Raw genomic sequence first — 20,187 nt, 5'->3', positions numbered from 1 at the left:
TTTGAAGTTTGAGCATTTCACATCTTTATTTCTGTAGTTTATTTTAACAATGTGGTGGCACCCAGGTCTACAGTCTTTCCAAAAACGTGCACAAAAGATTTATTTCCTGCAAATAATAAAAAATAAATTCTGACTTCAGCAAAGAGCAGGAAACTAGTGTTAACCAATTTAAAACACCCTTTTCTTTGTCTTAGTTTCAGCTTAATAACGATCATTCATAATATATCTTAGTTTCTCTCCTCACACTTAGACACACACGCCTGTCATTATTCAGGATTCGATCCCCTTTGGTAGTTAAAACAAAAATATTTCCTCCATTTAAAACAAATATTGCAACTTTTCTTTTGTGGTATTATCTTTAAAGAAAAATGAGGATCGTCCTCTCTGCTTCCTAGCCCTCGAGCAGAACCCCAACAACCTTCCGACCCAAGCATTATAGTCGGCATCCCAAATGGCCCCCTCATTACGTTAATAGTGCACTATATAGGAACTAGTGTGCAATTTGGGACACATCCTGAACATGACACGGGGTAAAAGAGAAGATAGAAAAATAGGAATGACAAAAGGAAACAAAAAAAAGGTTTAAGGTGAAATGTGTTTGTACGTGTTTTTTTAAAGCATTTTCCATTAATGCTAGTACTGTTAGAGATATTCATCATACCCAAAGCACCAGTAGTGACAACAACACAAGCTCCACGTTTCCCCCTTTGGTGACAAACATTAAAACCAAGGTGAGTTTCTGCAGATATTCAATGAATAAAATGACTAGAGGGGTTTAAATATGCGCACGGGAAAAAAAAACAGTCAATCTATTTTTATTTTAGAGGCTTTTATTTATTTTGTCCTTTTCATTTTAAGAAAAAAAAATGTACCTTTTACAGAATTAAACCTTCAGATTACTCTCCTCTATCTAGTCTAGTCTAAACCTTCAGATTACTCTCCTCTATCTAGTCTTTTGTGACAGTGTAAAGACAGACAAGGAGAGCTTTCATTCCCCCCCCAAAAAATAAAACTATCTAAGAATAAATCATTAAAAAAAACTTTCAACACGGACTCAAAAAGGGACCTAAAAACCAAAATGTTTTCTTCGTAAAAACAAATGAATGCAGATAAACAAATTATTATTATTTTAAAATGGGTGGTGTGATTTCTAAATGACAAAAAAAAAAAAAAAGTAAAACTATGTTGGATAGTTGCATTGACCACTAAAGGAGAGAGCTGAGTGATGGAACGATGAGTGGTAGAAGGTAAAATGGGTGTGTGTGTGTGGGAGGGGGGGGGGTTAGTGCAGATCACATCTATGCAGAGCCTGTTCTATCAGTTGGTCGCCAGTCCTGTTGCTTCAGATGAGAGCCTGGAGAGACACACATTGAGAGATCGAAGGGGGAGAGAATAAGCCAAGCTGTGCGTTTCAAATCAGACACGATAAAACCTTTTTACAATTTAAAACTTTTACCAACTCACCGAAGGTTCTTACAATTCACAATGCAAAACATCTACCCCAATAGAAACAAACCCCTCTCTGTTGATTCAAATATCCAAATCAGCTGAGAGGATCCCGTGTCCTTGACATCACATCCAAATGCTAACAACTCATTCAACTTCTTTCCTATACTCTGAATTGTTGTCGCTGACTTCCGCCCAGTACTAAAGGACTATAAAGCAGTGGTGAGCAGCATTTGAGCTGGCCATGCAGTAGGTCTATGGCTCGATTCAATCATTCTAAACTACTTTAGTTACGAAGACATCAATTTCCTGAAGTCATAGAGGTCCAATGACCCAAAAATGAGGGTGATTAGATAACATATGATACTCGAGGATAAACGATTAAAGTGAGCATGACACCCAGTGAGACTACTTCAACATGTTACACTAAATGTGTTCAATCAAGGATATCAGCAATATAATAAACAGTTCACAGATGTAACTAGCTACCACATATATTACCCAGGTATGGCAAAGTTCATATTCCCATCTTTTCCTCAGAATAAATGAAATCTAGTTTGAGATCTCAATATAAAGATGACATGAGAGGTGTTACCTGAGCTTACAGAAAGAAGAGGAACCAACAACAAGATTATAGTCAATAAAGTCAGTCTGAGAACAGAGTGTCCATGCTGATGCAGAGTGTCGTTAGATTGAAAGAACAGGGACTCGAGAGTCCTTTGGTGAAGGTGACAAAACCAAGCAGTGGATCCACAACACATGGGGACGAGACCTCAGGCCACATCTGGGCATTTAGCTTTTTTTGTGTGTGTGACTTTTTCCATTTTATTATTATTTTTTATAGTTAAGAAGCATGATGCACAGCCAGGTACAACGGTAGAGCAAGACCCAGTACAGACAACACTAAGCTGGACTACATCCCAAATAGCACCCTATTGCGCATAGGGCCATGGTCAAAAGTAGAGCACTATACAGTAAGTGTCATTTGGGACGTACTTCATGTCTGTAGTGTTAGTAAGGGGAAAGCCTTCGCCTCTTAGACTTGGAACCCAGCTCTGGGGAGAGCTTTGGCTCAGGATTGGCTGAGTGGAGGGCCAGGAGGGGGAGGGGCTTAAGACTGAGCAGACTGGTGACACAGGGGATAGTAGGGGAGTCAGAGGGAGTGTCTGGAGGAACCAACAAGGACAGAGAAATGGAGGAAGGGGGCGCCAAACAGGAGGAAGAAGAGGAGGAGGAGGAAGAAGCAGTAGAGGAAGTAGCAGCAGGAGAGGAGGTGGTAGTGGTGGAGAGAAGAGGAGGGCAGAGGAGGCTGGTGCTGTGGGTCTGTTCGGGGTTCGAGGAGGAGGGTTTAGAGGACTCTACGCTGTAGAAACAACAGAGACAAGGAAAAAGAGGGACAGTCGGGACGGGTTACAGGGAAGGCTGGTGAGTATGAAGGGAGAGATGAGGGGTGGGGGGCAGACTGACAGTCAGGGGAGGGAGGGGGGCAGACTGACAGTCAGGGGAGGGAGGGAGACAGACTGACAGTCAGGGAGGGAAACACACTGACAGTCAGGGAGGGGGATGAGGGGGGGGGTGAACAGACTGACAGTCAGGGGGGGGATGAGGGGGACAGACTGACAGTCAGGGGGGGAGGGAGGGGGTGACAGTCTGATAGACAAGGCAAAAGGACAACTAGGCATAGCAGCCGTCAGTGAGGACACGGGAAGATGACATCATTACAAGTCTGACTCATGTTTCTAGAGACAGTGTGCGTATTTGAGACAGACAATGTTGCAGCCGGACTGCACAGAGTCGCTGAACTACAAATCACCTTGAATCCCAAATAGCTACTCATTATGTGATCAAGACGAATGATTGTGTTCACTGTCTCGTTTTTAAACTGATGCTATTCAGCAGAGAGCCAGTACAATAACAGTACATGATTTTAGAGGTTGGTGTTAGGAGGCTAGGGGGTCAGTCGAACACAAACACATTGTACTGTATTACTGGGAGGCGCCCAAATGTCAACGGCCCAAGTACAGTGGTGCGGGGTGGTGGGTTGATACCAGAAAGGGCATGGTAGAATACTGCGTTACTATAGTTCTGGAGAGCTGCAGGCTTCTGTTCCAACCCAGCTCTGTGTTAGTTAGTGTTGGGCCAGATCAAAAGCCTGCTCCACCAACCAAGACCAGAAACTAAAAGTCAAGAATGTCCCAGAACCGAAAGACCACCGGTTGGAGGATTCCAGGAACCAAGAGGGACCATGCAGGAAGTCCTCCAACGGGGAAACAGTCATCCTAGGAATTTTGGGGAACATTTCTGGAATTTTGCAACGGTCAAACTGACTGACTCTCTCTCTCTCTGACTCTCTCTCTCTGACTCTCTCTCTCTCTCTGACTCTCTCTCTCTCTGACCCTCTCTGACTCTCTCTCTCTGACTCTCTCTCTCTCTGACTCTCTCTCTCTCTGACTCTCTCTCTCTGACTCTCTCTCTCTCTGACTCTCTCTCTCTCTGACTCTCTCTCTCTCTGACTCTCTCTCTCTCTGACTCTCTCTCTCTCTGACTCTCTCTCTCTCTGACTCTCTCTCTCTCTGACTCTCTCTCTCTGACTCTCTCTCTCTGACTCTCTCTCTCTGACTCTCTCTGAGAATAACAGATTTTGTATTTGATCGAACTGTGATGTTGTGTCTGACCTGGCGTTGATGAGGTACTCTGCCAGGCTGATGGAGGCAGCAGAACCAGTGATGGTGACCGGTCTGTCTGCGGAGCCATCCACAGGGTTGGCGATCTTTATCTGGGCACCCGACATCTGACGGATCTCATTGATCTTAGAACCCTGGCGACCGATTATGCAGCCAATCAACTAGAGGGAGGGGAGGAACAGGAAATCAGTTAAGCCAATCAACTAGAGGGGGGGGGGGGGGGAGAGACAGAAAATCAGTTAAGCCAATCAACTAGAAAGAGGGAGAAAACCAGGTAGTCAGTTTAGCCAATCAACTAGAATGGATGTGATTGACAGTTTGAACTGTCCAACCACTTAAAATGGGCGGGTCAGAGTCGTCACTGTGGAAATACTTACATCATTTGGAATGGTCATCTCATGGGAACTGGTCTGGGCAGACGCATCCATCCCTCCTAAATCAACAAGACAAAAATACAACAATGTATAAATAAACATCCAGGACCAAGAGGAACGTGGGACTATTCATTATATTTATATACACTGTTAATGTAATGACATGTGGGACTATTCATTATATTTATATACACTGTTAATGTAGTGACATGTGGGACTATTCATTATATTTAAACACTTAATGGAGTGACATGTGGGACTATTCATTATATTTATATACACTGTTAATGTAGTGACATGTGGGACTATTCATTATATTTAAACACTTAATGGAGTGACATGTGGGACTATTCATTATATTTAAACACTTAATGTAGTGACATGTGGGACTATTCATTATATTTAAACACTTAATGTAGTGACATGTGGGACTATTCATTATATTTAAACACTTAATGTAGTGACATGTGGGACTATTCATTATATTTATACACTTAATGTAGTGACATGTGGGACTATTCATTATATTTAAACACTTAATGTAGTGACATGTGGGACTATTCATTATATTTAAACACTTAATGTAGTGACATGTGGGACTATTCATTATATTTATACACTTAATGTAGTGACATGTGGGACTATTCATTATATTTAAACACTTAATGTAGTGACATGTGGGACTATTCATTATATTTAAACACTTAATGTAGTGACATGTGGGACTATTCATTATATTTATACACTTAATGTAGTGACATGTGGGACTATTCATTATATTTAAACACTTAATGTAGTGACATGTGGGACTATTCATTATATTTAAACACTTAATGTAGTGACATGTGGGACTATTCATTATATTTAAACACTTAATGTAGTGACATGTGGGACTATTCATTATATTTATAATTAAACACTTAATGTGACAGTGACATGTGGGACTATTCATTATATTTAAACACTTAATGTAGTGACATGTGGGACTATTCATTATATTTAAACACTTAATGTAGTGACATGTGGGACTATTCATTATATTTATATACACTGTTAATGTAGTGACATGTGGGACTATTCATTATATTTATATACACTGTTAATGTAGTGACATGTGGGACTATTCATTATATTTATATACACTGTTAATGTAATGGCATGTGGGACTATTCATTATATTTATATACACTGTTAATGTAATGGCATGTGGGACTATTCATTATATTTAAACACTTAATGGAGTGACATGTGGGACTATTCATTATATTTAAACACTTAATGTAGTGACATGTGGGACTATTCATTATATTTAAACACTTAATGGAGTGACATGTGGGACTATTCATTATATTTAAACACTTAATGTAGTGACATGTGGGACTATTCATTATATTTAAACACTTAATGGAGTGACATGTGGGACTATTCATTATATTTAAACACTTAATGTAGTGACATGTGGGACTATTCATTATATTTATATACACTGTTAATGTAGTGACATGTGGGACTATTCATTATATTTATACACACTGTTAATGTAGTGGCATGTGGGACTATTCATTATATTTATACACACTGTTAATGTAGTGACATGTGGGACTATTCATTATATTTAAACACTTAATGTAGTGACATGTGGGACTATTCATTATATTTATATACACTGTTAATGTAGTGACATGTGGGACTATTCATTATATTTAAACACTTAATGTAGTGACATGTGGGACTATTCATTATATTTATACACACTGTTAATGTAGTGACATGTGGGACTATTCATTATATTTAAACACTTAATGTAGTGACATGTGGGACTATTCATTATATTTAAACACTTAATGTAGTGACATGTGGGACTATTCATTATATTTATACACACTGTTAATGTAGTGACATGTGGGACTATTCATTATATTTAAACACTTAATGTAGTGACATGTGGGACTATTCATTATATTTAAACACTTAATGTAGTGACATGTGGGACTATTCATTATATTTAAACACTTAATGTAGTGACATGTGGGACTATTCATTATATTTAAACACTTAATGTAGTGACATGTGGGACTATTCATTATATTTAAACACTTAATGTAGTGACATGTGGGACTATTCATTATATTTATACACACTGTTAATGTAGTGACATGTGGGACTATTCATTATATTTAAACACTGTTAATGTAGTGACATGTGGGACTATTCATTATATTTAAACACTGTTAATGTAGTGACATGTGGGACTATTCATTATATTTATATACACTGTTAATGTAGTGACATGTGGGACTATTCATTATATTTTATACACTGTTAATGTAGTGACATGTGGGACTATTCATTATATTTAAACACTTAATGTAATGACATGTGGGACTATTCATTATATTTATAACACTGTTAATGTAGTGACATGTGGGACTATTCATTATATTTAAACACTTAATGTAGTGACATGTGGGACTATTCATTATATTTAAACACTTAATGTAGTGACATGTGGGACTATTCATTATATTTAAACACTTAATGGAGTGACATGTGGGACTATTCATTATATTTAAACACTTAATGTAGTGACATGTGGGACTATTCATTATATTTAAACACTTAATGTAGTGACATGTGGGACTATTCATTATATTTATACACACTGTTAATGTAGTGACATGTGGGACTATTCATTATATTTATACACACTGTTAATGTAGTGACATGTGGGACTATTCATTATATTTATACACACTGTTAATGTAGTGGCATGTGGGACTATTCATTATATTTATATACACTGTTAATGTAGTGGCATGTGGGACTATTCATTATATTTAAACACTTAATGTAGTGACATGTGGGACTATTCATTATATTTATATACACTTAATGTAGTGACATGTGGGACTATTCATTATATTTAAACACTTAATGTAGTGACATGTGGGACTATTCATTATATTTAAACACTTAATGTAGTGACATGTGGGACTATTCATTATATTTAAACACTTAATGTAGTGACATGTGGGACTATTCATTATATTTAAACACTTAATGTAGTGACATGTGGGACTATTCATTATATTTATATACACTGTTAATGTAGTGACATGTGGGACTATTCATTATATTTAAACACTTAATGTAGTGACATGTGGGACTATTCATTATATTTAAACACTTAATGTAGTGACATGTGGGACTATTCATTATATTTAAACACTTAATGGAGTGACATGTGGGACTATTCATTATATTTATACACACTGTTAATGTAGTGACATGTGGGACTATTCATTATATTTATACACACTGTTAATGTAGTGACATGTGGGACTATTCATTATATTTATACACACTGTTAATGTAGTGGCATGTGGGACTATTCATTATATTTATATGACATGTGGGACTACACTGTTAATGTAGTGACATGTGGGACTATTCATTATATTTAAACACTTAATGTAGTGACATGTGGGACTATTCATTATATTTAAACACTTAATGTAGTGACATGTGGGACTATTCATTATATTTATACACACTGTTAATGTAGTGACATGTGGGACTATTCATTATATTTAAACACTTAATGTAGTGACATGTGGGACTATTCATTATATTTAAACACTTAATGTAGTGACATGTGGGACTATTCATTATATTTAAACACTTAATGGAGTGACATGTGGGACTATTCATTATATTTATACACACTGTTAATGTAGTGACATGTGGGACTATTCATTATATTTATACACACTGTTAATGTAGTGACATGTGGGACTATTCATTATATTTATACACACTGTTAATGTAGTGGCATGTGGGACTATTCATTATATTTATATACACTGTTAATGTAGTGGCATGTGGGACTATTCATTATATTTAAACACTTAATGTAGTGACATGTGGGACTATTCATTATATTTATACACTTAATGTAGTGACATGTGGGACTATTCATTATATTTAAACACTTAATGTAGTGACATGTGGGACTATTCATTATATTTAAACACTTAATGTAGTGACATGTGGGACTATTCATTATATTTAAACACTTAATGTAGTGACATGTGGGACTATTCATTATATTTAAACACTTAATGTAGTGACATGTGGGACTATTCATTATATTTAAACACTTAATGTAGTGACATGTGGGACTATTCATTATATTTATATACACTGTTAATGTAGTGACATGTGGGACTATTCATTATATTTAAACACTTAATGTAGTGACATGTGGGACTATTCATTATATTTATATACACTGTTAATGTAGTGACATGTGGGACTATTCATTATATTTAAACACTTAATGTAGTGACATGTGGGACTATTCATTATATTTATATACACTGTTAATGTAGTGACATGTGGGACTATTCATTATATTTATATACACTGTTAATGTAGTGACATGTGGGACTATTCATTATATTTATATACACTGTTAATGTAGTGACATGTGGGACTATTCATTATATTTATATACACTGTTAATGTAGTGACATGTGGGACTATTCATTATATTTATACACACTGTTAATGTAGTGACATGTGGGACTATTCATTATATTTAAACACTTAATGTAGTGACATGTGGGACTATTCATTATATTTATATACACTGTTAATGTAGTGACATGTGGGACTATTCATTATATTTATACACTTAATGTAGTGACATGTGGGACTATTCATTATATTTATACACACTGTTAATGTAATGGCATGTGGGACTATTCATTATATTTATATACACTGTTAATGTAGTGACATGTGGGACTATTCATTATATTTATACACTTAATGTAGTGACATGTGGGACTATTCATTATATTTATACACACTGTTAATGTAGTGACATGTGGGACTATTCATTATATTTATACACTTAATGTAGTGACATGTGGGACTATTCATTATATTTAAACACTTAATGTAGTGACATGTGGGACTATTCATTATATTTATACACACTGTTAATGTAGTGACATGTGGGACTATTCATTATATTTATACACACTGTTAATGTAGTGGCATGTGGGACTATTCATTATATTTATATACACTGTTAATGTAGTGGCATGTGGGACTATTCATTATATTTATACACACTGTTAATGTAGTGGCATGTGGGACTATTCATTATATTTATACACACTGTTAATGTAGTGGCATGTGGGACTATTCATTATATTTAAACACTTAATGTAGTGGCATGTGGGACTATTCATTATATTTAAACACTTAATGGCATGTTCATCGAAACAAAATGTTACAAAACAGGAGATGAAGCCTTCGTCAAGGAGTTTGTTTCTATCAGGGTGACACACGAACGATGGCCTTAGCAGCCAAAACATTGGTCTTTCACGACCGGTTGCCTTCATTAATAAAACATTGTTTCAAAAAAAAAAATTTTAAGCATCAAATATCTTGAGTGAAACCTAATGCTGATCTCATTTTGGTCCCAACACACCAGTTCTGAGCACAGTGGTTTACGGAACCTTTTAAAAACGTTATTTCTACAAGCCATTGTATCGTCAAGTCCCCAGTACCTTGGAACCCTGTGTTGTTGGGGCCCATGGGAAAGGGGCTCTGCTGCATGGCCAGCTGGTGGAGCTTGGTGAGCTGTGGAGAGATAGAGGCAGAGGAAGACTGTGAGGGTAAGAGATGGGGCGGGGGAGAAACGGGCAAAGAAGCATGGTCAGTACAGTACAGAAACCATTTCATTCACCACAACATTCATCCAGACATGTATAATAGTAGATGAGGTCGTGCTCATTGGGTACCAAACACCTACGTGAGAATACTGTTCATTGACTAGAGCTCAGCGTTCAACACCAGTGCCCTCCAAGCTCATCACTACGCTAAGGACCCTGGGACTAAACACCTCCCTCTGCAACTGGATCCTGAACTTCCTGACGTGTCCAATAAGAAATGATAATTTACTATTGGCAAAAACTTTCTTTTTGACAATAGTTGCAATGCATGGCGTAACCTAGTGAACAAGACCAGTTAGCGCATTTTATCCTCAAACTGTTGCTCTAAAATGGACGATTGTTGCGTGTCTTGGGGAATCATTCTATTCCTTTATACTCCACGGTCTTTCCACTGCAGCTCAGGACAACTTGGGACTCCGTCTGGAAAGGTTTCTTACAGTCTTCTGGCGGATGGACAGGACAGAACGTATGTAGTATCTCTCTCTCCTGGGCCCCGACCAAAACCAACCAGGCATAACCAACACAGTATCACCGAGGCAGTAATACAAGGCTCATCCTGAACTAACACCTCATTCCTAAACCCATAGTGATATGCTGAGGTGGTGAGCTGTCAATACACCAGCAAAACTGAAAGGATAGGTAGAGATGGTAGATCAGGGAGGATAGGTAGAGATGGTAGATCAGGGAGGATAGGTAGAGATGGTAGATCAGGGAGGATAGGTAGAGATGGTAGATCAGGGAGGATAGGTAGAGGTGGTAGATCAGGGAGGATAGGTAGAGGTGGTAGATCAGGGAGGATAGGTAGAGGTGGTAGATCAGGGAGGATAGGTAGATGTGGTAGATCAGGGAGGATAGGTAGATCAGGGAGGATAGGTAGAGGTGGTAGATCAGGGAGGATAGGTAGAGGTGGTAGATCAGGGAGGATAGGTAGAGGTGGTAGATCAGGGAGGATAGGTAGAGGTGGTAGATCAGGGAGGAAAGGTAGAGGTGGTAGATCAGGGAGGATAGGTAGAGGTGGTAGATCAGGGAGGATAGGTAGAGGTGGTAGATCAGGGAGGATAGGTAGAGGTGGTAGATCAGGGAGGATAGGTAGAGGTGGTAGATCAGGGAGGATAGGTAGAGGTGGTAGATCAGGGAGGATAGGTAGAGGTGGTAGATCAGGGAGGATAGGTAGAGGTGGTAGATCAGGGAGGATAGGTAGAGGTGGTAGATCAGGGAGGATAGGTAGAGGTGGTTGATCAGGGAGGATAGGTAGGTAGGTGGTAGATCAGGGAGGATAGGTAGAGGTGGTAGATCAGGGAGGATAGGTAGAGGTGGTAGATCAGGGAGGATAGGTAGAGGTGGTAGATCAGGGAGGATAGGTAGAGGTGGTAGATCAGGGAGGATAGGTAGAGGTGGTAGATCAGGGAGGATAGGTAGAGGTGGTAGATCAGGGAGGATAGGTAGAGGTGGTAGATCAGGGAGGATAGGTAGAGGTGGTTGATCAGGGAGGATAGGTAGAGGTGGTAGATCAGGGAGGATAGGTAGAGGTGGTAGATCAGGGAGGATAGGTAGAGGTGGTAGATCAGGGAGGATAGGGACACAGGAATCATCAATGGAAAGGTGACAACAGAACATCACTTACGTCTGGCTGGGGTATGGCATGCTGTCCTTGAACTGCGTACGCCTGAAACAACAACAACAACGTGTTCACAGGCATTCCATCAACACCGTGACACAGACACAAGAGCCACTTCCACACACACACAGAGCATCTCAAATGGAACACTACTTCAAATTAAACTTTATTAGTCACATGTGCCTATTACAACAGGTGTAGTAGACCTTAGTGAAATGCTTACTTACAAACGCTTGACCAACAACGCAGTTAAAATAAAATGAAAGTAACAAGTAATTCAAGAGTAGCAGTAAAATAACAATAGTGAGACTATACACAGGGGGGGGGGGGGGGGGGGGGTACCGGTACAGAGTCAGTAATGTGCAGGGGCACCAGTTAGTCGAGGTAATATGTACATCTAGGTAGAGTTATGAAATGTGTAAAAGACGGGGAGAGAACAATGCAAATAGTCTGGGTATCCATTTGACTTGATGTTCGGGAGTCTTATGGCTTGGGGGTAGACGATGTTTAGAAGCCTCTTGGACCTAGACTTGGCCCCCACCACCACCTCTGAACCCTCTTAATAAGTACACGAGTAGAGGAGGAGGATAACAGATCAACTGCACGTTGTTTTCTTCTCTAAGCAACCCCCCTGTCCCCTTTCAAGCACCGGTAGTTTGAATTAAATACAAATATATGAAACATACCTGTCCTCCAGCAAAGATGACAGGGGATCCTGAAGGTTTGGGTCGGTACGGGATGGTGACCCCCTTAGGGGGAGACTGTAGGACACACAAGAGAGAATGAGAATGGGTTCAATTCAACAACTGCTTTCAAAAACTTTTGTAGAATTGAGCAAGAGATACTATTACCAAAGAGAATGGAAGGGTCATTTCTTAATGAAGAAAATGTATATTTATGATGAATTAAATAGATGATCTGAGGATATTACTTACACTTACCTCGAGCATAACTACACAGATCTGCTTGACACACTCGATAATGGACTGAGGCGTCCCTGCGATAGTAATGGCCCGTTCTGTAGAGTTAGGAAGCATGTCCCCTGCCACCTGTACCTGAGCACCTGTCGACTAGAGAGGACAGAGAGAGAGAGAGGACAGATAGAGGACAGAGAGAGAGGTTGACTGGTCTGGACTTCATTTGCTACAATGTGCAAATGTAAGTTCAACAAAAATAGTCGTATTGATTTTTGCCGTTTCACCTCCAAGTATGATACTTTCCCCAGACCTTGTTGTTATGTTACTGACAGCTCCTCTAGTAGATAGAGCTCTACTCTGGTTTCTCTCTCCCCCTCCACCCACCAGTGTTACTGACAGCTCCTCTAGCAGATAGGGCTCTACTCTGGTTTCTCTCTCCCCCTCCACCCACCAGTGTTACTGACAGCTCCTCTAGTAGATAGAGCTCTACTCTGGTTTCTCTCTCCCCCTCCACCCACCAGTGTTACTGACGGCTCCTCTAGCAGATAGGGCTCTACTCTGGTTTCTCTCTCCCCCTCCACCCATCAGTGTTACTGACAGCTCCTCTAGTAGATAGAGCTCTACTCTGGTTTCTCTCTCCCCCTCCACCCACCAGTGTTACTGACAGCTCCTCTAGTAGATAGAAACCAGAGTAGATCTCTCGCTCTCCCTCCACCCACCAGTGTTTCTGACGGCTCCTCTAGCAGATAGAAACCACTCTAGTTTCTCTCTCTCCCTCCAACCACCAGTGTTACTGACGGCTCCTCTAGCAGATAGAAACCAGAGTAGATCTCTCTCTCTCCCTCCACCCACCAGTGTTTCTGACGGCTCCTCTAGCAGATATCTACTCTGGTTTCTATCTCTCTCTCCACCCACCAGTGTTTCTGACGGCTCCTCTAGCAGATAGGGCTCTACTCTGGTTTCTCTCTCTCCCTCCACCCCCCGGTGTTTCTGGGAGAATGAATTGAATCCCTAAAGACATCTGCTAGGCAGTGAATAGGTCCCATAAGAATTAAAACATTTAGCGATTATAATCTGTCTGCGTTTTCGTTTGCTTTAATATGTCTTTTATATATGGCATTGATCGTGTCCTTATTTTTAATTGAGATTCTATATATCGATTGTGTTTCAAGTGATGATCAGGGGTCAGTTGTTGGGATTCCATTCTACATCCTCCTTTATAGTCTACTACCAACCTCTCTTATTTCTTTGATCTTGCAGCCCCCCTTGCCGATGAGGGAGCCACACTGGCTGGCTGGCACCACGATGCGTAGGGTGACCGGGGGCTTGCTGGTGGCCGTGCTGTTCGTCATGGAGCTGCTGATGTCCTGGGAGGGGGGGGGGGGGGGGGTTTAAAAATATATATCAATAAATGGATCACTTACTCTCCAGCTCCACCTTTAACCACAATGGTCGATGGATATGAGGTGTTCAGTCACTGAGGAAAACTAGAACTTGAAATACAAAAACAAGATAGTTAAAAACATTTTATATTAACTTCCATTTTTCTTAAAAGAGCAGCTGAACACATCTCCAGTCTGTTCATCTTTCCTGCGTCTTGGCTGGACTGAGGAAGCAACATCATATTTCCTACAGGTGCCATAACGACAAAATGAACAGTCTGTCCGATCTAGTACAGTTGTTACCGCAAGTTACCTCTTCCAGCTTTTCGATGATCATGGAGAATGCTTTGAAGATGGCGGTGGTGGGGCCTGCCAGAGTGATGATCCTCTCAGGACAGTTCCCCTCTGAGATGTTAATACGAGCCCCGCTCTGGAAACCACAGGGGAGACGAGAAATTAGGCATTGAGGAAACATAACTTTCTAGCGGCAGCATATGCACAAACAAAAAAACGTGTGTGTGCTTCTCACCTCTTCTCTCATCTTTTTCACAGATTCACCTTTCTTGCCGATGATGCTTCCGACTTCCTAAAAGAGAACAGATGATTTTTTTAAAAAATCATTAAAATCAAAGTGTATTTGTCACATGTGCCGAATACAACATGTAGTAGACCGTACAATGAAATGCTTACTTACAAGCCCTTAACCAAAAATGCAGTTAAGTATAAAAAATAAAAAAAAAAAAAGGTATTCGGTAAACAATAGATAAGTAAAGTAGTGGGGCTATATACAGGGGGTACCAGTACAGAGTCAATGTGGAGGCTATATACAGGTGGTACCGGTACAGAGTTAATGTGGAGGCTATAAAGTAGTGGGGCTATATACAGGGGGTACCGGTACAGAGTCAATGTGGAGGCTATATACAGGGGGTACCGCTACAGAGTCAATGTGGAGGCTATATACAGGGGGTACCGCTACAGAGTCAATGTGGAGGCTATATACAGGTGGTACCGGTACAGAGTTAATGTGGAGGCTATATACAGGGGGTACCGCTACAGAGTCAATGTGGAGGCTATATACAGGGGTACCGGTACAGAGTCAATGTGGAGGCTATATACAGGGGGTACCGCTACAGAGTCAATGTGGAGGCTATATACAGGGGTACCGGTACAGAGTCAATGTGGAGGCTATATACAGGGGGTACCGCTACAGAGTCAATGTGGAGGCTATATACAGGGGGTACCGCTACAGAGTCAATGTGGAGGCTATATACAGGGGTACCGGTACAGAGTCAATGTGGAGGCTATATACAGGGGGTACCGCTACAGAGTCAATGTGGAGGCTATATACAGGGGTACCGGTACAGAGTCAATGTGGAGGCTATATACAGGGGGTACCGCTACAGAGTCAATGTGGAGGCTATATACAGGGGGCACCGGTACAGAGTTAATGTGGAGGCTATATACAGGTGGTACCGGTACAGAGTCAATGTGCAGGGGCACCGGTTAGTATGTACATGTAGGTATAGTTAAAGTGACTATGATAAACAGAGTTGCAGCGTAAAAGAAGAGTTTGGTCATTTGAAAAGATCACGTGGACCATTAATAGGGGTGGTTTGGCGAACCATGTTTAAATGGGTAACCTGGTCTGAGAGCTGAAGACTTGTGTTTGCTCCCCAAGCTTAAATGTCTGAGAGGCTTTAGCTCAGCGGGCCAAAACATTCTAGTCACATCCTGCTGTCACCTGCTCTGGGAGGTCACACACAGTGCCCGTGCATCAGCAATCGAAAGGTCATGGTGACATTGCCTAGCCTTTATCTCTGTGGGCTAACACTCAAGTCACACCTGCTGTGGGCGGTCACTCACCTTGCCGTGCATCAGCAATCGAATGGTGAGGGTGACATTGAGTCCTCCTTCAATCACACCGGAGTCCATAATTAGTACCGGATGGGAGAAGCTGTAGTTTAAGGGTCAAAACCGGGGGTCTTTGGTCACAAAGATGGGATCTGGAGGTCGAACAAGAGAACAGTAAGACATTTTAGAAAAGTGCATATGATGAAGAGTATAGGGCTGAGGGACAAGCAGGAGAACAATTGAGTATAGAATGTGAGATCAGTGAAAAGTATAGAATAGCTGGGTTTTTGGTTTTTACCCATCAGCCTTTTGCACACTAACACCAAATAGCTAGCTAGCTTGCTATTGATCTCAAGAAACTTGATAGCATATTACGGTTTAGCAAGAGGGTCTCTTAAACTATGGGTAGGAAACACAAAGTGGGCACTGGTCATGTAAGAGTTGGGGCACGAGTTACGAGAATACATCTATAAATCACACGCCATTTATTTTTCCATTTGGGTCATGGGAGGACGTTACATTTTTAAATTGGGTCTAGAGCTGAAATAATTTAAGGACCCTGTTTTACAAGTAAGCTGCTGAAAAAACATCCAAATAATGCCAGATTTCTTTCAGCAACAGCAGCTTTTAGTTCTAACACGGATTGCCATTATTATAAGAGGGGAAATAAATTAATTTTCAAAAACAAGAATGTAGTCAAGTATCTGAACTCCATGGTAGTATCGTGTGGAGTTGAGATATGATTGGCAAACAAGAATGGGGCCTTCTAGTGTGAGGCTGTTGCACGCATGATTATTATTAGTACTATATCATGAGTCATGCACAGTAACTTGCCTTTAGGCTAAAAGTAACAATCCAACTTCGTTAGAGTGGTCATCATAGCAATGATTCATGTTCACGTGCATCTTTAAGTTCGCTAGTAACTTAGCACATTGCTGGCGAGAGATACAGTTCGCTAGCTAGCATGTTAGGCTAACAAGCTGGTTAATAGTCCCCCCCCCCCAAGAGTGAATCCCGAGCGAAACAAACTTGCTGTTCAAGTTCGTGAATTAATAGACAATGTGTTCGATTACTTGGCTGCAATGAATTCAATTTCACTCATAAATAGCTGGGTGCAGTTGAGCCTCACCGGCCGGCGCCCTCCGAGCTAGCTTCATGACCTAGCATAGCATACTAATTGGGTGGCTAGCATCCGTGTGTGGAGCATGTGGAGCGATATCGTTTGAATGACTGTCCATTTGACATTCACGCTAGCAATTATTTAAAAGAATATACATCGGTTTCATATTGGCTACACACACCCGAACACTGATCATTTACAAATAAACACGCGTAAATAGCAACCAAATGACTGATAAATCAGCTCGTGCTGGCTTTATTATGAGCTGCGTGCAAGTACTGCGGCCTGGCAAATCCACGTGAAGCCTGGCTATGCGTGCTACCAGCTAGCCATATGCAAGATGCGGTGTGCGTTTCTTTACATTTTATTGCACACGTATATATAGAGATATATATTAAATGTTCTTACCTGATCCGTGTTTTGATATGTGTTGTCGGGGGGAGGGTGGGGTAGAAGGGGAGAGGTTCGGGAGGGTAGAAACCCAGGGGAGAGTTTTAAAAGGATTCGGGGAAGAGGGAAGAGTGATAGCGTGAGATCGGGCGCTCCACTGCTTTACACAAAGACAACAGAAGTAGAAGGTCTGAACTTCCCCCTTTCACCGAACCCTCCCACAGCCACGATAAACCCGCCTATCTGGTTACAAAGACACTGCGCACAAAGTTACAGTAGGTAATGTTAAATGTGACGTTCCAAAGCTATGCATGTTGCAATTAGCTGTTACAATGTAACAAACTACTCGAGAATCTACATTGGAATTGTTACAGTATCACCGCAAGGTAAAAAAAAAAAAAAAAATGTGTTCACGTGGATACAAACGTAGGCAATATGTCTCTGCCAGAGCTGAAATATAAAGTCAAACCGATACATTTTGTGATGTAAATACAGTACTTAAAAATAAAAAATAAATCAATCCAGTATTAAAATAAATATTTATTTGGGGTTTTTTTTTTTACTGGGGAAATTCCACACATCTCGCTCACCTATAGCCTATATATTATTTATAGTTGGAAATATAATCAACCATTTGAAATATTACTTATCATCAGTGTAAAGGCATAATATTATACATTATAGTGCATATCCTCATGACTGTGCACACATTCATAGGCCTATATCCCTAAAATGTTAAGACTATGGGAAGGCATAATTGTGTTCATTATACATACTTTTGTTACAGTGTTATACAATTAATATTCAAATCATTTTCCAATCTATTTTTCCCATTCTTAATAATAGTGCCCCCCCCATCCTAACACATTCCTTTAACCTCATTGCAATTTAGGTAGAAGAAGAGGCCATTTTTCCCCATTTAATTCAAGGATGTCTTTCCGACACTGTGTTGGATGTTGTTAGTGACATCACTCCTCGTCGCTGCTGCTGCTGCTGCTACTGCTTGAAGAGTGCTGGGGGGAAAAAATGAACATTTAGGTCATTTAGCAGACTCTCTTACCCACAGTGACTTACAGTCAGTTCATTCAACTAGGTAAGACAACCACATAAGAGTTGTAAGTTCATCAATAAAGAAGCTATCAGTGAAATCCGTGCTAGTAAGAGCTAGTACATGACAAGTTGTCTCGACGACTGAATAAAGAAAGGAGGCATCACTCACACAACCCCACCAATGAAACAAGAAGAAAATAGGTGGACAGAACCTCGGAAACCCAGAAATAAAAAATTGCATCAGATGCTCAATTAAGTCCTGGGGGTAGACATTTTTAAAAGATACAGGCAGGGTGACAGCTCTACCCCCTCTCAGGCAAGCCTCACTCTCTCACAACAAAACAATAACATTTTTGACAGCAGGATGAGAAACGATATACTCACACAAATAAACAAAAAGTTTGGTACACACACACATGATTAGTTCTCAGGGCAAGAGCATCGATTTCCAGTCTTCCTAGTCGTGTGATGAACAAAACTTGTGAGTATGTTAACGCAAAGCAAACAGGTCAGTACAAATACCTCAGAGGGGACCAGACTTAACTCAGAGTACACACAGCGGTTTGATCCCAAATGGCACCCTATAGCACTACTTGTGACCTGGGCACTATAGGGAATAGGGTGCCAATTGGGAAGCACAGAGTGAGTCATGGTACCATCAGTGGGAGGTACAGTCACCTGTCGACTGCACTCAAAATCCACAGACCCTCCCTGTTATTGATTGACACACAGACACACACAAACAAACAAACACAGAGAGACACCCACCTTCTTGTGGCCTCCATGATGCTTCAGGTGTTTGTCGGCTTTGTGCGCCTTCTTCCCCTTCGCCTTCTTCATTTTTTTGTGTGCCTTGTGTCCAGTGACTCCCATCCCGAATCCCGCCACACCCCCAGCCATGCCGGGATGCATGCCCCCGGGGTAGACTCCACCTGGATGGACCCCACCAGGGTAGGGCCCTGGGTGAACTCCTGGGTAACCAGGTGCACCTGGTCCAGCTGGATAAGGCTGTTGTCCTCCTGGGTATTGTCCGTAAGGCATGGATCCTGGAGGCATGGCTGGATTCATACCAGGGGCCATACCGGGGGCCATACCAGGGGCCATACCAGGGGGATAAGCAGGGTTTGTGCCAGGTGCGTACATGGGGTTCTGGCCTTGAGGGTGTGCTGGGTTTGGACCAGAAGGGAATCCAGGGTTGTAGGCTGGGGGGAAGGCCGGGTTCTGGCCAGGGGGACCTGAACAGGATTTCATAAACGTTGTAATATATACGACTGATATAACTTTGGCGATAACATGAAGATAGTTATGGCATAATATAGTATTAATATATTCTACCTACCTTGGTTAGGCCACATGTTGTGTCCTGAATATGAATATGAAAAAGTGATGATCTCCTGGAAGAAACAAAAGTACTTTAAACAAACGAATAGCAGAAAGGTAAATTATATGCAACTTATTCATAGTCCAGTTATTATATAGCCTATTCGAATGATAGCAACATCGAGTGGATGTATCACAACCACATTCCCACGATACACATAACATGAACAGGTTAGTCCACTATAGAGCTTGGCCAATTATAACAAAATATCGACAAGTTACTATACA

The 20,187-nt window shown here is 40.8% G+C and overlaps 2 protein-coding genes across 11 annotated transcripts in view; both read right to left on the bottom strand.

Annotated features, from left to right (window-relative positions):
• LOC115117402 (poly(rC)-binding protein 2-like) lies at positions 1-17,716 on the bottom strand. Of its 10 annotated transcripts, none has more exons than XM_065002057.1 (12): positions 17,548-17,713; positions 16,032-16,171; positions 14,698-14,754; positions 14,482-14,598; positions 14,022-14,153; positions 12,805-12,939; positions 12,556-12,630; positions 11,876-11,917; positions 10,088-10,186; positions 4,508-4,570; positions 4,122-4,291; positions 1-1,354 (listed from the first exon to the last, which is right to left on the bottom strand). In XM_065002057.1, exons 2-12 carry the CDS (start codon positions 16,098-16,100, stop codon positions 1,318-1,320), a joined length of 996 nt encoding a protein of 331 aa, XP_064858129.1. In that variant the 5' UTR covers positions 16,101-16,171; positions 17,548-17,713; the 3' UTR covers positions 1-1,317. The 10 variants fall into 10 exon arrangements, with proteins under 10 accessions (XP_064858129.1, XP_064858133.1, XP_064858134.1 ...); XM_065002061.1 differs by having other exon boundaries at positions 10,088-10,159; XM_065002062.1 differs by having other exon boundaries at positions 4,508-4,563; positions 10,087-10,159; positions 17,548-17,712.
• A 335-nt stretch (positions 17,717-18,051) lies between these two features.
• Positions 18,052-20,187, bottom strand: part of prr13 (proline rich 13) — a 2,329-nt gene continuing 193 nt past the window's right edge. The window contains exons 2-4 of the mRNA XM_029645879.2: positions 19,919-19,973; positions 19,348-19,814; positions 18,052-18,542 (exon numbers count right to left, since the gene is read on the bottom strand). Coding sequence (XP_029501739.1) covers positions 18,498-18,542; positions 19,348-19,814; positions 19,919-19,934 — 528 coding nt within the window. The 5' untranslated portion in view covers positions 19,935-19,973 and the 3' untranslated portion in view covers positions 18,052-18,497. The remainder of the gene's footprint in view (positions 18,543-19,347; positions 19,815-19,918; positions 19,974-20,187) is intronic.

Source organism: Oncorhynchus nerka, linkage group LG15, assembly GCF_034236695.1.
Source record: "Oncorhynchus nerka isolate Pitt River linkage group LG15, Oner_Uvic_2.0, whole genome shotgun sequence".
In the NCBI taxonomy this organism is placed as follows: Eukaryota; Metazoa; Chordata; class Actinopteri; order Salmoniformes; family Salmonidae; genus Oncorhynchus; species Oncorhynchus nerka.
This window is presented reverse-complemented; position numbering and strand designations above follow the sequence as displayed.